The 18,419-nt window shown below is 36.2% G+C and overlaps 4 protein-coding genes across 5 annotated transcripts; 2 read left to right on the forward strand and 2 right to left on the reverse strand.

Moving 5' to 3' along the window:
* Positions 1–304: 304 nt before the first annotated feature.
* LOC143448814 (protein MON2 homolog) lies at positions 305–7,929 on the forward strand. Of its 2 annotated transcripts, XM_076948702.1 has the most exons (4): positions 305–470; positions 552–667; positions 927–1,112; positions 2,006–7,929. In XM_076948702.1, exons 3-4 carry the CDS (start codon positions 1,067–1,069, stop codon positions 6,943–6,945), a joined length of 4,986 nt encoding a protein of 1,661 aa, XP_076804817.1. In that variant the 5' UTR covers positions 305–470; positions 552–667; positions 927–1,066; the 3' UTR covers positions 6,946–7,929. The 2 variants fall into 2 exon arrangements, with proteins under 2 accessions (XP_076804817.1, XP_076804818.1); XM_076948703.1 differs by lacking the exons at positions 305–470; positions 927–1,112 and having other exon boundaries at positions 536–667.
* Positions 7,778–8,680, reverse strand: LOC143448815 (DNA-directed RNA polymerases I, II, and III subunit RPABC5). The gene is made up of 2 exons (XM_076948705.1): positions 8,520–8,680; positions 7,778–8,194 (listed from the first exon to the last, which is right to left on the reverse strand). Exons 1-2 carry the CDS (start codon positions 8,612–8,614, stop codon positions 8,086–8,088), a joined length of 204 nt encoding a protein of 67 aa, XP_076804820.1. The 5' UTR covers positions 8,615–8,680; the 3' UTR covers positions 7,778–8,085.
* A 3,960-nt stretch (positions 8,681–12,640) lies between these two features.
* On the forward strand, positions 12,641–15,275 carry LOC143449483 (set1/Ash2 histone methyltransferase complex subunit ASH2-like). Its single transcript, XM_076949697.1, has 5 exons — positions 12,641–13,382; positions 13,804–13,991; positions 14,088–14,324; positions 14,392–14,557; positions 14,702–15,275. The coding sequence occupies exons 1-5, from the start codon at positions 13,230–13,232 to the stop codon at positions 15,005–15,007; spliced, it is 1,050 nt and encodes a 349-aa protein (XP_076805812.1). The 5' UTR covers positions 12,641–13,229; the 3' UTR covers positions 15,008–15,275.
* LOC143449482 (dolichol kinase-like) lies at positions 15,250–18,145 on the reverse strand. The gene has a single exon (XM_076949696.1). The coding sequence runs from the start codon at positions 16,801–16,803 to the stop codon at positions 15,352–15,354; it is 1,452 nt and encodes a 483-aa protein (XP_076805811.1). The 5' UTR covers positions 16,804–18,145; the 3' UTR covers positions 15,250–15,351.
* Between the last annotated feature and the right edge of the window lie 274 nt (positions 18,146–18,419).

Raw genomic sequence — 18,419 nt, forward strand, 5'->3', positions numbered from 1 at the left:
ATGCAGTACATTTCGCTGCATGGCAACAATATGTTAGTGATAAATGATAATCAACAAATAACGCTTTCCAACATATTTAATTAATCCCCGAATACTTTTCAAAAAGTATAGTGAGCTGTGTACACAACAATTGAAAGCGCTTCATTGGTGATATATACGTTAGGATTAAGCACCTAGGGGTACCCTACCATAACACTTTGCTGTTGACAAGTTTGTTAAGAGTCGTCTTGACGCAGTAGATAATTAGGATTGTATTAGCTGAAAAGCCTATAGTCTGGGAAAGGTGATTTTTGGGCTTACGTCTTTGTAATGTCTCGTGTCATACAGTTATAAGTTCTGTTTCGTGTAAAAGCTAATAGCCTACTACAGCACTCTATGACAAGAAGAGGCTATATCAGTAGGCCTATATGGCCTAGTTGCAGCTCATGAGTAAGACGTTGCTAAAAGCCTCAGACACTATCACCATCATGGTAATAACATGGCTTAGTTAGATTTTTGTAACTGAGAATGGTAATCAGACTTTAATTTTATGTCCAGGCTGTTTTTTGTAGATGTCAAATCATTTGCAAGGTCTTGCTAATTTAGCTTAAAGTTGGATACTCTGTTCGTTTTTCCAAGTTTTCCTTGATTCCAGATTTTCAACCTGATCACCCATTAACGTGTACAGGTAGGTGAAGTTTTGAAATTAATTAAATAGCTAAGTTATTGTATGAATTGCCGACTGTCGATGTAACTAGTCTGCCAATACTATTCTAAGTTGGTCGTTATGTTGACTGAAAAGTATGGCAGTTTTCGATGAGAACTAGTGCGTGTGAAGACGCATATTTTGGCGTGATGGCATGCACCGAAGCCTTAATAACCTTATTATAAATTGGCGTTCAAGCAACCACTTTTTCTTTGTTTATTGATTATAAATTGGCATGTAGATAAAAAAGATCGGCGTACATGTTGATGAACTTTCTGCGTGCAGGTGACACACTTTCCACTAAGGGTCATTGCCAATGTATTCAAAGTTGGTCTGAAGCCAAACTGCTTGAAGGTAGCATAAAATTTTGCTTGCGGAGGCATGCAACATTTGGCCCGCCGGCCACTTCCCACACAGACTTCATCAGGTCTCTTTTACACTCCCATATTAGAATGAGTATTGATGAATTATTGCGTCATAATTTCTTTACTATTACCTCATAACTCTGTCCTATTCAAGCTTTCAAGTCGAAGTGCAAAAGTATGAGAAACCTACTTCATCAAGTTGTCCATTATGTTTAAATGCTTTTAATTTTTGTTTGGCCCTCAGCTTCATTACACTTGTACGTTGCTGACCATCGAGATAAATAGTTGTACGCCCCTGATCTACCTTAATAGTAGTTAAGTTATGTTTACTGGTCATCACGACACACGCAATTATGTGTATGTGTTAATAACTGTCAAAATTTTTAAAAAGAGTATGGCGATTGCATACTGATTTTTGTGAGGTTAATTATCTCCAACCCATAGTGGAATCGGGGAATTTTTTCCGCCATTTTCGCCAGCAGCCAAAATAATTTACGCAGTTACGCCAAAATTAATTTTATTTTAAAATTTTATTTGATTAGTTTATTTTAAAAATCCATCGACTGAAAAAATGTGTATGTACGTCAAAAATTTATGTTTCTTTAGAATGTATTTAATATTGTAATTCTTAATATCCTACCAGCTATTGGGTTAGTAGATGATAATAGCTTACCTATTAAACCACAATACAGATAATGCAATATGTGTAGAATGCTGTGAGAGTTGACCAAAAAGAGAATTGCACACCTAATGAAAAAGTATGGTTAAACAGGGTCATTTTTGTTGGTGTGGTTTCGTACTTCACTCATCTCTCGAGCCCTAGTTTTTAAGAAATGAGCATTTTTATTTGGTTTTTCACTTTTTTGTTATCTTGCTTGAATTTGGAACTGTTCATAGACTTAAGACATTAGCATCCAGTATTTCCATACCAAAAACATATTTTTTATTTTTGTAGATTGGTTGCATTGGACATGTTGTGAAAAGATTTTGATGCTCTCAAGTTCTTACCAACACTTGTTTCGTGACGGACAACAAAAAATGACTGTGACTAGAGAAAAGCGTCTGATTGAGGATTTGCAGTCAGATTTGCGAGCACTTTCCAATGAGACAAAGAGGAGATGTCCTCCTGTTAAAGAAGCTGCAGAGTCAGCAATCATGAAAATTCGAACAATTCTTCCACCTGGACATCGATTTGATTCTCAAAAAATTATTACCCTTCTTCGCCAATCTTGCAGTGACATCATGCAACCATTTGTTATGGGATGTGACACACACAGCCTTCAGATTGTGCAACTATGTCTTACCGCAATTCAACGTATGGCAAACCATGAAGTAATTGATAATGTGATGGCTGTAAATGTGGTGAACGTGCTGTGGCAAGTTTTTGAACAAGGAGTAGAAGAACTCCAACTTCGTCTTCTTCAGACAGTAATTGTGCTTGTTACATCTAAGTCAAGTGAACTAAAAGGACAGTCATTGTCAAAAGCAATTGTGCTTTGTTTTCGGTTACATTTCACCAAAAATGAAGTCACGAACAACACAGCAGAAGCAACTGTTCGGCAAGTGATTTCCATGATATTTGAACGTGTTGTTGAAGAGGACACAGCTAAAAAGGTGGAAGATTGGGGTGGTGAGGATTACCTTCCAAAGTCGGGCAACAACAAGTTTGCTATTCCATCAAATCTGACTCCAGTTGTAGAAGATGCTTACAACTTATTTCAAGATCTGTGCCAGCTTGTAAATGCAGATAGTCCACATTGGTTAATTGGGATAACTGAAATGACACGCACTTTTGGTCTAGAGTTACTTGAAAGTGTACTCCTAGAATATGAAAGCATATTCAGAAAACATCCAGAATTCAAATTTCTTCTAAAGGACAGAGTATGCGCTTTGGTAATCAGGCTTTTCTCTCCGAACATTAAGCATAGACAAGGTGCTCCTCCACCCCCATCTGGTGTAGCCCTCACACCCACAAAAGAGAAACCTTATTTTCCCATATCCATGCGTCTGTTGAGGGTTGTGTCGATCTTGCTTAAAAAGTATTACAATGCTCTAGTGACTGAAAGTGAGATATTTTTGTCATTGTTAATAAAATTTCTTGATACTGACAAACCGTCGTGGCAAAGAGCCTTAGCTGTGGAAGTCATCTGTCAGCTATGTGCCCAACCAAGACTTTTGAAATCATTCTGTATTGCATATGACATGCAGGCACATAGCACAAAGATCTTCCACAACCTAATCTCTTCCCTCGGGATGTTTATCCAAAATTTATTTGTGCAAGTGCAGGCAAATTCAAGCACAATGTTGAACACTGTGCTAGAAAGTGCAACTTCAACTACGATGGGCCTGAGCAGTTCACTACATCCACAACAAAGTTTTGAATACCACGGAATCACTATTCCCTTGATAACTTTACCTCTTGACAGTTCAAACTGCATTAAGTACATGTACCTTGAGCTTTTAGATAAAACTGAACCCCCTCCTATCCCTGAAGGCTATATTTTGACAATGGCTTATACTTCGATGTTGGACTTAATCCGAGGACTAACTGCTATTATTGATACTGATTTGGCAGAAGAACGTGAAAGGGATGGACCAAATGATGTTGCTGTTTTAATGGAAATGATAAACTCCTCATGGTGTGGAATCTTATCTGTCCTTTCACTTTTGCTAGATGCCAGTACAGAAGAGTCGTGCACTGAAAACGTTTTAAAATGTACAGAATCATTTGCAGGCATCTGTGGACAATTAAAACTCAATTCGGCCAGGGACGCATTTATTATAGTCCTTTGCAAAGCCTCTCTGCCATCACACTATATGATTCCAGTGCTTGCATCTTCCATGCCTCGTCTTCCTCAAAAAATATGCAACTCGCAGAATGTTGACCAGAATATGGCAGATCAACATGTCGTAGCTGTTGGGCAGTCTCTGCAATCCAGTGGTAACTCTGTATCACTAACAGCTAAAAATGTGCAATGCATGAGGACAATTTTGAATTTAGCTCACTGTTATGGATCTCATATCAACACGGCATGGCAACTCATATTAACCACACTGCAACATCTTGTGTGGATATTGGGACTCAAGCCGGCTGTTGGTGGACAATTTAAGCCAAGTGCAAGGTCTGGTGGAGATGGTGGTTCTTCGGCTGGTAATACAGTTTTAACAACTGCTGTGCTAGGCGATCTCCCTGTCTTATCGACAATGTTAACAAGACTGTTTGAAGCGTCCCAAACGTTAGATGATGTTTCACTCCATCACCTGATCAATGCCCTGTGCTCTTTGTCAGTTGAAGCAATGGACACGGCGTACAACAGTACTGTGAAAGAGCCAAGCTTATTTGCAGTTGCAAAACTAATGGAAACTGGTCTCGCCAACATGGGAAGAATAGAAATACTCTGGAGACCGGTTACTGGTCATCTGCTTGAAGTTTGCCAACATTCGAACACAATATTACGGGAATGGGGTGCTGAAGGAGTTACAGCTCTTGTGAAAGCTGCTCTAAAGCATTACCACGGTGATAGCCTGAGCAATAACCCACGACTGCTTCATATGTTCCTTATGCCTTTAAAAGAAATTTGTGCTGTTAATCACCTGGATGTTCGGCAAAAACAACTTGATGGCATTCTGCAAATACTACGTAGCTGTGGTGAATCGCTAAGTAGTGGGTGGCCGGAAATTTTGGCGATAGTAGGATCAGCTACAGACCATACAACAGATGCACTAGTTCGCCTTGGGTTTCGGAGTGTGCAGCTGGTCATAAGTGACTATATGTTATCACTACCGGTGTCTTCCTTGTCACAGTGCATTGATGTGGTAGCTCAATTTGCACAGCAGTCTCAGGATTTTAATATCAGTTTGACTGCTATCGGTTTACTTTGGAGCATGTCTGATTATATGCACCAACACCAGGATAAGATAAAACCAGAATTGATCAAACTTAAAGAAGAAAACTTTCTTGATGAAAGTGGCACATTTCCTGTCACAGACATTCTTTGGATGAATTTGTTTCGTAAAATGGGAAACTTATGTGTTGATAGCAGACCAGCGATAAGGAAAAGTGCAGGGCAGACACTATTTTCAACAATATCAGCGCATTGGGCTACGATGTCCAAAGCAACATGGCATGATCTTATTTGGGAAGTTTTTTTCACACTTATGGATGATGTCCAGAGAGCATGCAGCATAGCTCCGAGAGACCGTAGTGAACAAGCTGGGTCCAATATTTTGATGCACCATTCGAGAGATACTGAAGAAAAGCAATGGCAGGAAACCAGTGTCTTAACACTTGCAGGAATTGCACGTGTGTTTAAGACCAAGCGGGCAATTTTGTTGGAAATGGACGATTTCACAAAAGCTTGGGAAAAAGTGCTAGATTACATACAGACTGGGGCAACAACTATGAGTACAGAAGTTTCACGTGCTGCCCTTTGCAGTTTTGAGGAGATTTTAAACCCAACCGATTGTGGCAACCCCACGAAAGATGATCCAGTAATATGGGAAAAGGCCTGGAATGCATGGTGCAATATTGGTGTAAAAGTGACCCTGCCTCCTCCACCTGGACAAAATGCCCCAGACGAAATGCTTTCCCAGGCATACTTAACATCATTGGTACTTTTGTTTCCTATGATACATAAGCACTTTCATGGCACATTTTCTTCAACAGATTTCAAGAGGTTGGCCCAAGTTTTGCATGGTTCAGTTTGTGTTCCAGTGAGGTCAGATTCAACTGCATTTATTATGCCAACTTCCAATGAGGTGTTAACTCCATTGCAAGAAGCTGTTGTTAACGCAGTGGACATTGTTCAAAAGTCTGTCTCCTCCTACTCTGATTCTACCATGTATCCTGCGGTGTTTGAATTTTTGCTCTCTATTGTTCATTTTGCATCTAATCCACCTAGTTATGGGGACATCAAGAACCATATTGGACCACCAGATAAAAACAAATGGGTTTGTATTAACTACACCAAGTTTGCCGAGTATTGTATACAAGTGGTGGTGGAATTATTTCAAATTACTGCTAGTCACAAAGCAGTGATTCAACACGGAATTCTGACTTCCATCGTGAAGACTTTGCGAGTACCCATCAAGAAAAAATATGGCACTCGCACTGCAACTACTTGGCAGCTAGCCGTCAATGCACTCATGAAGATTCTTCAGTCTGGTTTACCTGTTGTCCGACAGCATTCTCAGATGTCACTTTTCAACAGCTTGTGGGATGAGCTCGCAAGCTGTATGGAAGATTTTTTGTTCCCGGTAGCACCAGCACCCGCCATATTGTCTGTAGAAGACCACAGAAAACATGAGTCATATGATATCTTGCTTATTGAACTAATTCGAACAGAGATTCTCCCTTATAGGGCATCATTTCCCAAGGCATTTTTGAGTCGCATAGTTGCAATGATGAACAAAGGTTCAATTCCATTGTCCACAAGTGAAATAGACATTCAAGTTGGTAAGGAACGTGGTCGTGATGAACTGAGCAAACAGTGTTTCAGTACTTTGTTTCAATTTTCAATGCTGCCGGCAGTAAATGGAAATGCAGATGACGGCAAACTAACTGAGATAAATGAAATTACTGTTACAAGCCTTGTACAAAGATGTAGAAGTGCACTTACAAGATATATTAGTGCTGATAGATTGAAAACACAATTCCCATTTCCTGAGAATCAATTGAGTGAGGTCATGTTTGCACTAAAGGCATTGGATGCTTTATTACAGACTTTTAAGAAAATACACAAAACCATTGATGATTCTCTATGGCGACATGTTATTGACATTTACCCTGTACTAGTAGAATGTATTCCTACAAGTTCACCTGAAGTTCGTAAGAGTGTTGCTCAAATAATGAGCCATTTCCAGGCGTTTATTTCTGTGAAGCCTTTACAAAGCTAAATATTTTATTTGCTGTCTTTTATTCGGTTATATTTTTTCTAAGAACTTAAAGGTTTCAATCTGTGATTTTCATATGGTTTATTTCAGTTATGTCGCAAGTTTTGTGTCAGAATATATTCTAATCAAATTACTTTACTGAGATGCCATTTTAGGCATTGTTTGCAACATGTGCTATATGACATATTTTTGTAGCAAATGTGCAATCAATATATATTGTGTGTACGTTCCGTTTCAAGTGTATATTACTGATTCCTCAGACACTTGGGGACATGCAAATAGGCAGATGTATGACTTTTCCTGCCAATTTTTGACATAAATGGATACGAGAGCAATGTGTAACCGGTTAACTTGGTGTTCAGTGTCATTTGTAAATGCACGTATTCATAATTTGTTTCAGTATATATACCCGTGATAGCAAATATAGCCACATTGTATTTAGGTTGGTGTTTCTTGGGTTCATTTAAGGTCCTTTCCTTTTAAAGAGTATTTTGTACGCATTTTTTCTTCCTATTTCTGTTATATATTTGCTTTCTTTGTAAGCTTGCGATTTGCCATGACCTAAGTGTGGAGGATACCTGGTGGAGCATACATCAGTACACTTCGGCAGAAATACCTTGAAACCTTAGTAAACCCAGATTAAATGGCAGCCCCAGTAAAACATATTATGCATGTATGCAATTGATTACATATGGGCCTTATTTAATGCATACTACCTATCCTGTTTTACACTTATGTAGCTAACACACGTTATTACTGGTCATGAAACGGGACAGTTCTTTGTGAAGATGTTTGTATTTTGTATTATATTTACATATGTTCATTTGCTAAGCGATTATAATGCACGCATAGCTTTATTTTCATCAATGTAAAACGGACGATGCAGAAAAAATATTGAAGTGTGACACTTAGTTTAACTACCTGTTGCATGGTGCCTAGTTAAAAAAAAATTGCAATTTATGATAAATACATTCATGCCATCTTGAACTCTGCACAAGTAGTATTGATAGTTCATTGGCACAGGCAGGTCAATGAAAACGCATATCCAGGCGTAAAAAAATAAGGCAATGATCAACAACAGGACATTAATCATCTACTGTTTGTTATTCAATGCATAAAGTTGCAGAACCGCAAGAAATGATATTATTTTTCCAGTGGGGCATAGTTAAGCAGTTTCTCAATCAAATCAACGTGAGCGAGTAACATTCTGCGGCAGCAATATCTCTTTAATCCAAGTGCATCCAATGCGTCCCTAAAACATTTAAATGAATATGTCACACTTCTACAGAGTATATATATGTACATGATGTATTAATATTTCAAAATAACTGTTGAAATAGGATACCAGCTATTAATCCTCTCGTAACATAATTAGTATTGTAATTTGTAACAATAAATGCTATGTCGATAACATACATAGCAAACACTGGAAAGCTAGGTATTAAGGAAAAGTGGGTGTAAAAGACATTTCCCAATCAATTCATGTTATCTTGTCTGTCGTAAATATTTTCATAAGCATAGTTGCAATTTCAATACATGTACAAACATATTAAAAAATTCAATAATTTATTGCCTACCCTTCAGTGTATTCTGCTTGCAGCAATCCCAAATAGGCGTCCCATTTGTTACCAACAACTTTACCACAGGTAAAGCATCGAACAGGAATAATCATCCTTTTTAAAACACCAAACTTTTTGGAGGCAGTACTGCAAGTAAATATCTAAAGGCAAATGAAAAAAACTCATGACAACAATTTGTAGAATTAGTGAAACTGAATTTTCCATTCTAAATTCTGCATTTTCTCAACTGACATTTTCTAAAGCTGAAATACATGGTTCTCCCATGAGCACGTAGTGGTTGATTACGTCAATTTAACCCCAAGTGTAGGACATTTTGTCTGACTGCTATAACGGTGGAATTGAACGGGGCTGAATTGGCTAAAGCCATAATTTCCATGCAAAAGAAGTAAAAGAATTTCAAAACCTTTTAATTCTAAATTATATTTTAAGCTTTGTAACAACATTACACTAAGTGTGGAAAGCACTAACGTTTGAAAAGTAAAAACTTTAGGAATAGTTATTTGCAATTAGGCTATGCGAAGAATTCCAGTACTTTAATTTGTGCACTAGACTGCAAAGTGTAGCCTGGGCGGGTAACACCTCATTGCAAAAACTTTAGCAACAAATTCTATCGATGCAGAATCTGTATGTTTAGAGAAAATTTTGATGTGTTGCACAACTAATTTGCTATGCAGGTAATGCACCTAAAGCTATGACACTATTAAAGCATATGGCTGTACGTTAGTAACCTTTCCATCCATGATGCAGGTTAGGCTACCCAATTCAGTATTTTGAAACTGACAGATGGGCGAAAAATATGAGTCGCTAAAGTACACCAGCTTTATTTTTATTCTCGGACAGAAAATTCTGTGCATAATTTAAAATCGACAATGATTTTGCACCGCTCGAGTACCGGTTGTGTTGTCGAGCTTGTCTTCGTGCAAGTTCCAAGGATAGGCCACTCAACAGTAAGTATTGTAATTAGGTTAAATAAAACTTAATTCAAACCGGCTAAAGTAGGTAGTCCCACCTTACTGTCTGACTGTCCAAATTTACAAAACATTATACATTACTTCGCTGTAGTTCATGCTGGACCATCTGGTTTGGATCCTTTCATAGTTTGATGGACACGCAAGGCGCCTGTTGCTTTTGGTTCATTTTTGTGGTTGTTAGATTTCTATGGTTACACAACTAAGAGAAACTAAGATGTCTATTGCTTTGGTGGGGTAATAAATTTTCTGTCGGAATTTGGTGGTCTCAGTCAGACCGAAGAATAGAGTATATAGGCGTATTATGAACATAATATAAACACGCGTTTATATTATATTTATCAAAGTCTTTATATTAAACTCAAGTTAAATTACGACATAGACGATGACGACCTTATAAATGAAGGTCAATTCTATGAAGTTACAATCACTTGTTTATAAAATATCATCAGACACAATTTTTGATGTCATAACAACAACGTTTTAATTGAATGAAATAGAAATTGAGAAGACTACATTATAAAAATGGTTAATTTTGTGGTTATTGGTATTACTAGGTTTGTGATTGAAAGAGGAGTTTGTAAAACTTGGAAGTTAAAAAGTGGTTAGACCTAACGAAATTTACTGTTATATTTTACAAAGTTTTCAAGAATGGCTTTAATCTCAAATATGCTACCCATCTTTTTGTGAAGTTTTCAGATGATAATGTTATGCATATTTTATTCAATATTTTGCACATAATTCATTCTGTAGCGACCTGGGTTGTATTTTTATACCGTTACATCATTTTTTGCAAAAGTGTTTTCTAGTTATTGATTGAAGTTTATGAAATTGTTTTTTGATAAATACTGTAACTTTCGATTGATATTTGGAAACTTGCTCTGAATAACTTCGTGTGAACACTCCTTTTAGTATGTTCCCAGGTTGTTTTCCAGCATCTATGTGATAAGAAGTCTTTACTGAAAATCCCCGCTTCTTAACGTTAACAGTTAACACTGGTTAATTATTATTTATCAATGTGTCAACTTTAGCTATGTGCATCTCACATTATCAAAACATTGTTTCGCTCGCTGCATCTGCTACGATTTGCTGCGTTTTTAATGTCGAACATTTTAACTCCCATCGCTTTCACGTTTATTAGCTCGCACTTCTACCAGCGAGCAGAGAGAGAGAGAGAGAGAATTAGCTGAGTGAATCACCGAAACCAGCAGATGAGTTGTTTAAGCTAGTCATGGTGATCGTAACTTATTCAATAAACATCTTATAAGCAGTAGTATTACTTATGTTCTTGGTTATTCGTAATATTGAGAAAGTTTACAGCACCTTTAATAAAAAAAAATTTTTGTGAGCTATTTCTGTTGTAATATTAAAACCTTTCGGCCGACAAAAGGTTATAGTAGATAGAAAGAGTCAGATAACTCAACAGATAAAATAAAGTTGAGATACCCTTATAAATCAGAACCAGTTCTTCAATTCCATGTTTTGCAGATTAATTAAAGTTGTGGGTTTTTATTCAGTAATAGAAGTAGTGATTTAATTGTATCGCCTGGTAACTAAAGCCCGATAAATTTAAAAACCACCCACCTACTACAGTACCGTAATCCTATCTCGCCTATGTATTTAGTCTATTTACTGTATTTAATATCTTGATTGGTACGGTGACATCTTGCTGGGTAACAGGTTAAATACACTTATCATTGGTGTGCATTCCTGCTGTACAAACTCTGGCTAATCAACAACACCCTTCTTTAGTGTTATGGCCACCAGAAACCGGGCTGGGTTTTATTTTCCTGTCCACTGACAAACAGATTTGAAGTGATTTTTATTTATTTGTTGCTTGAACACACCACCTGCTCGTCTGCTTACTTTTCATGGATTTAACTAATTATGGGTTTAATGGCCGTGCTAGTTACTACCAGCAATTATTAAGGTTGTTATTTTATAGGCTGTTTTAAGCCTTTTCGGATTTGTCACTTTTTCCTGTTCATTGGCGTGTGTTAGTAACAACTAGCTTGATTTTTCATTACCACCGCGCTTTTGATAAAAAAATAAAAGAGCAGTGGCAGTGCAAAAGTACATTAAAATTTTTAATACCTTAAAATATTTTTTAAAATTAAGATTATTTGAAAACATTGAATATGTTGACGTCATAGCACCTGCTTCTCAAGCTGTTTGTGAAACTAATGTTGCACCATAACTGATCTGACATGGCCAATGCAAGTGCGTTCATTAACTTCCAACCAAAAAAGTGCTTCACCATATGTACGAATACCATTTGTCATTTATCAAAAATCATAATTTTGTAGTGCTAGCCCGCTATTTTATTAGAGTTGTGTTGTTTTTGTGTATATTATGTTTTAAAATATGTTTATAATACTGTAAAATCACCTAACTAAATGCACGGTTTCAAAAAACTTTCAATTCAGTTTACAAGTCCAAGCGAACCTGTATATTTTGGAGGCACCTTTAGAGAAGTCCTTCCATGATGTTGCTGGGTTTCTACCAAATCTTTTGCCATTAATTGTGTGGAGCAAAAGTTACGATGCTAACTGTTATAGTTGTTGCACTATAAAACACATGCTCACAAACACTTAACAAGCATGAAAAAGTGGCAAAGCCCAAGGATTAAAACATGCCATTGCCAGATAGCAATAATACAAAATTGTGCTATAAGATGATAGGTAAGCATGGCCACCAAACCCACCAAAACCTCATAGATCAAGAGTTAATATATAGAGAAACTTTGAGAATGATAGTTGTACGACTTTGTAATTTTGGGGATAATAATTTGTTCGATAAAAGCATTCCACTGATCCCTAGAGGTTTTTGTTTCGGTAACAAACTTCACTTCAAAGAAACACATGACATTTAAAAAAAAAAAATTGCATATGACTCAGAACTAATAGAGTACTTCTGTGTAGACAAGAAGTTGTTTTCGATGGCCGTTGTGGAAAGGTCATTGCAGTCAGTTGAATGTACAAGAGACATAGTAATCAATCGTAGGAGGGTGTGGTGGCATGTTTCCTTGAAAAATTTTTGGTTTACAAGGTCTAGAATGCCGTATTGGACTATTGACCAAGAATGAAAAAAGTTTGCTTTTCTTTAAAGAAAGCTGATTGCCTGGGGATTAGTTTGCTTAAATTTGCAACTTCTTTGCATCATTCATTTTGCACAGATTGGCTAGATCGCTTTAAATATTTTAGGTTATATGACATTTAAATTTTCAAATAAAGTTATGTGTCACAACATTTTATGCCAATATCTATATCATATATATAATATGACTTATATTTGATACCTTAACAATTACATTACAGTCAGAATGATCTTAGTCACCCTAGTTTTCATTGTTATGTATACCCAGTAATGACAACTTTTTTATTTAATAAGCAAGAAACAGTTGTGTAGGATGCTTTGGTCTCTGGCCAGTGGAAATTGATGAAAAAAGGTTGTTTGACAAATATGATAAGAACAGCATTTTCTTTGTAATTGTTAATTATTTTGCATCTAGCATTTTGTACAGAACTTTGTGAGTTGCCGATTAGGGCCATCGCAACAAAACAAGTGCTGATTAATAGCCGCATTTTTGCAAACTTTCCAGTCTGACAGTACCGATTGTTTTGCAGGGTGGCTATGCTTATATTTAATACAGTAAATTAATGTGGCAAAATCATTTACTAAAGGACTGAAGATTGTATTTTGTGACAAAAATTGTGTTCCATCAGAAAAGATTTCAAGAATGAATTCCCCATACAATAATGCTCCACCACCAACTCAGCAAACCCTTCAGACATTAGGAAAGGGTCGTGGAACAAGAAAACGTAAAAAGCAGCAAGATAATAGTAGTGCAAGCAACAACAAGCGTAGTAAAGTTGAAGTTCCCTACAGTCAAGTATTTACTTTCTGCAAAATTGTACTATGAATGCTTGTTTGAGTTGCTTGTGAAACTTGGAATAATGGTGTATCGTATTTCTTGGATTATACAGTTTATATATCAGTGCTTTTGAATGTAAGCTGCACAAAAGGACTCAAAACAAATTGAAGTCGCACCAAGTATTATTATAGAAAATAAAGTGTCAATATCCATTTTCCACCAAGCAACCAATTGTCCAGAATATATATAATTGATAGGTTTGGGGAAGACAGGACATTAAAATATCAGTAATTAGTTTTGAATTTCTGGGGATATTAGAAGTAGGCATTTTATAATAAACTTCTTGACTGCCATTTAAGATTTACTTCAGTAATAAACAATGCAGTACCATTTTATCTGGTAAGTATGGTTAAACAAGGATTTTTAAAAATCTTTTTAGCGCCTTCCGGCCCATGGATTTCCATTGGAACATCCTTTTAATAAAGATGGGTATCGATATATATTGGCAGAGCCTGATCCACATATTCCAGACACTGATCCTGATTCAGATCTACCAGGAAAACCAATCCCTGGAAAGCAATACAGGAGATGGTTGCACAATAAAGTTCTTCTGACCCTTCATGACAGGTTTAGCGTTTGAAACCATATTTTATGTTGTAAAATTAACCATAATACTGTACTTCATTGTGTCAAAACAAGTAACTTTTAATTTTTTCGTATCAGAGCACCACAGCTGAAGGTTTCAGATGACAGATTATCGGTAACTGGTGAAAAAGGGTACTCTATGGTTCGTGCTTCACATTCTGTTCATGAAGGTGCATGGTATTATGAAGTAACAATTGCCGACATGCCAGAGGGTTCGGCCACAAGGATTGGCTGGTCTCAGAAATTAGGAAATCTACAAGCTCCTTTGGGTTATGATAAATTTAGCTACTCATGGAGAAGTCGCAAAGGAACAAGGTGTGTAAGAACAACAGTTAGTTTTCTTTGGGCTTTTCAAAAACCACAGTTCTTGTATTTGGATCAGATTTCATAAGAGCAGGGGAAAGCACTACAGTGATGGATATGGGAAAGGTGATGTACTGGGATTTTATATCTATCTTCCTCCAAGTTCACAGTCTGAAAGACTAGTGGACACCTGCAAAGATAATGCTCTGATTAAGTTTAAGAGCTTTTTGTATTTTGAAGAAAAGGTTTGTCAACTTATGCGGCATTTGCATCGGATAATGTAAAAAATGCTGATTGTTTTACTGAACCAATCATTGTTACCACCCAACACAAATTTATAAATGTGTTGTATTTATGGTTTTGTCATTAAAAATTATGTGTTTTTGCAGGATGAAGTAGAAGCAGTTGAAAAATCTTTGAAGCCCATGCTTGGAAGTTACATGGAGTTTTTAAAGAATGGTGTTTCTCAGGGAAAGACTTGGGAAAATGAGATTTATAATGGGACTTACTTTCCTTGTATATCACTGTACAAAACTGCCACTGTCAGTGTTAACTTTGGCCCAGATTTTAAGTTTAAGCCAACAGACACCGCTGTATGCAAGCCAATGCAAGACAGGGCTTATAATGCAATGATAGAAAGTTGCATGGCAGATTTGGTGTATGCTGTTGAACTTGAGGTGGATGGGGAAAAGTGACTGTTGAACCACAACCATATTTCAATAACAAATACGATGAAGTTGAAATGATACTGGTTATGCGAATGGTGGCAATTTCATTCAACTGATCAATAACCAATTGATGATATGATAATTACAAAAGAACATGTTCATCATGTTAACATTGCTGTTTAAACTTCATGTATTAGCCTAATTAAGACTTCTATATGCCTATTTGAAACCTTTTGTTTATAAAGATTCCGTTTCCATTTATGTTTGCCTTTGAATAAACCAACTGCCAACACAAGTATTTACAGCAATTAAATGGAGAAAAGTAAAATATTTTATTGAAAGAAATGTTAATAGTAATGAGAGTGCTACAATTACGTGAGCAGCAAATACATAAGTAACGGTAACACTAAATTGTCAATTTGGTCTGTATATGCCTCTGCAAGTGATGTTAGACAAATGGCAAAAATAATTGAAACTATGCTATTAATATTAATGAAATTAACATAGTGTATACCTAAAACAATAAGAAATTGAACAAGCATGGAACTAATGGTTCCCTCCACAGTTTTCCCACTTCCAGTGAAACGTATTGCACCATACTTCGATCCAACAACAGATGCAACTGCATCTCCTACTCCAACTGACAAAATTCCACTGTAACCTTCTTTTGGGATTGCTTTTGTCTTATTTTCAAGGAGGCTTGGATATTTCATGCAACACAACCACACTGGATATGACAAGCCAAGGAGCAAGTAAATGGGTGTTAAAATGAATGTTCCAGTGTCTTGCTTACTTGTAAATAATCTCAAATATTTGTCTAATACTTCTCCTAAAGGTTTGATCTTGAAAGCATGTACAACACCCAAAAGGCCAAACAAACTGCATGCAATAACTGAACACAAATAAAGTAATGGGGTGTCACAAATCAATCCTGGTATGTACACAAGCAAAATAAATATGTGAAACACTTTTCTTTCACTAGTTGAAGCACTGTCCAACGAATGTCTTTGTGATACAAATCCCACAGAGGCACACACTAAAGATGCCCAATATAATAGCAAAGAAAATCTATGGAAACTCTTTTGCATCATAAACTTTAATGCTTCTAGTACTATCATTGCCAACCAATCATTATACACAGCTGTAATTATAAATAAAAATCCGACACTATAAAATATTGATTCTTTTGATAGCGATGGCAGAAGTAGAAAGAAAAGTATAGAAAACGTTACAAAAAATAACACAGTATTGGCTAATGACATAGAAACATCAACAATGTTTACAGCGGAGGTCATAAACAATACTAGTTCATAGTCATATATGCTTGTAAGCATTTGGCAAACAAGAAAACCTTCACCGAGAGTGAAACTGCCGGGTATAGCATAGAAGCATATTGCAAAGAAAATACAAAATGCACATATCTTAAAGATTAACTGCGAGTACAATATGTTTGTATTAAAAATGCAATAAGTTGTTAATCCAACAACAAATAATTTTAAAACTAATTTAAGCACAATATTAAAATTTGATATAACAATGACAAAGCAAAGGGAAATAAGAGAACAAATGATGGAGTTCATGACATCATCTAACGTAAATGAGCTGAGACTCAAAACCATGGGGTAAACAACACAACCATATTGGAAGACAAACTGACTACCAGGGCGAAACCTTTTTGTCCATTTTTTTGGAAAATCTGCCGGCAAAACTTGTAAAATGCAGCAAAAGATACAAATTGTTATAAAAATTACATCCAAATACAATAGAGATGATTTTCTTGATATGGTTATAAGAATTGCACTTGTAACTAATGCATTTTCCATTTGGAACAGTTAGTTAGATAATAACCCTATACAATTGTACAAATGTTTGCGAAAACTTCTGTAAAAAATGTAAATATACATCTTTAATTTTATCTAATAATTTCAAAACATTTCTGTTTATTAACTTAAATTCCCAAAGGTATATATATATATATAATTTTCAAAATATATATAATGTAGTTAACATAATAGTAACAATTTTTGGAAAAGGTAGCAAAAACTTTCTTAAGGATAAGCTAAGTAACAAATAATCATGATTGTGCACCGATATGGATTTATTTCTTTTGTCCCTAGACAATCATCTAAAATGAATGCAGAAAATGTTATCTTAAATCATATTTATCATGTACTTTAGTGGTATCAAATTATAATTTTTCCTCCGATTGGAGAAATGCTTTGCATGGCTTAGCATGACATTACTTGATGATAACTGCACACCACTTTAAACTGTCATACTGTGTAGAAGTTTAGTAATTACCTATCCAATCAATACACAGCAGACTGAAAAGTAGATTACGACAGCAAAAAATTGTGCTTGGAGATGCCAAACAATTGGCTCAGAAGGTTGCAAGGTTTTGTAAGTCAGTGGGTCCCAAAGGGTAAAAAATGAGTCACACAAAGGCGATGCAAACCTGATGTGTGTCATGGTGGAGGACAGTTAACTGAAGAAACCAGTTAGTTTCAATGATCCGTGTATGGAACGGGTGAGATAGAAGAATGAGCAAAAATGTTGATAGTCATTGTTTTCTGAAGGTAACAATTACAGTAACAATAATACCACAACAAAAATCATATAATTACAATAACAATTACTGCAACAATGAATAACAACGTTGACCAGTATGCTGAATCAGCCTTTTTGGCCAGTATCTGAGAGTGAGATAACCATTACAGTGGTGTTCAATACTCACCTGGTTTCTGGGTATTAATTACAACCATCTTGACTATAGACACTGAATCAAATATCTACTATCCGGCTTAGTGGCTTGCACATAAGTTCTGTCCAAGTCATTAAGTGCCAAATTACACCCCTAAAGTTCGCTGCAGTAGCTCATGGAAAACAATATTGAGTGCGCCTATGCCAATTATTCTGCAGTCTGACATGCTATTAACAACTAAAACAGTAATAGTGATTTTTCGTACCCACCAGACCAAAAATAATTTAAGAGAGTGACTGAAAGAAGGTCATGCAGGCAGTTGTTAAACATAGGTGGTTAGGTTAGAAAAATTGGTATGCAAACAGTTACTTTTACTGTGGTTAGCTAGGGTATTAATTAAGCCATTTTGAAACTTGCATTATTCCGTCGCTGGTATGATAAACGCGTGCTACCGTACTTTGTTTGACCACTCTTTGATTGACCAATGACCATGCAACATTTTTGAGATTTCCCTATGGTGGAGCATACGGGAATCCCCTATTTCGTAACCTATACTTTGCACCAAGCTCTGGTTTCAACCTGACATCATTCATGCAAAAATAACAATCATCATTGTGATTCTTAGACTCGCGCCAAACCATAGGGATTCCAAATCGCATAGATTTGACTTTACCTTGAGTGCACAAACGCAAATTTTCAGTGCAATGCTTGCAGACCATGTGAGGTGCCCAGCATTTA

The sequence above is a fragment of the Clavelina lepadiformis genome, chromosome 3 (assembly GCF_947623445.1).
Source record: "Clavelina lepadiformis chromosome 3, kaClaLepa1.1, whole genome shotgun sequence".
Lineage (NCBI taxonomy): Eukaryota > Metazoa > Chordata > Ascidiacea > Aplousobranchia > Clavelinidae > Clavelina > Clavelina lepadiformis.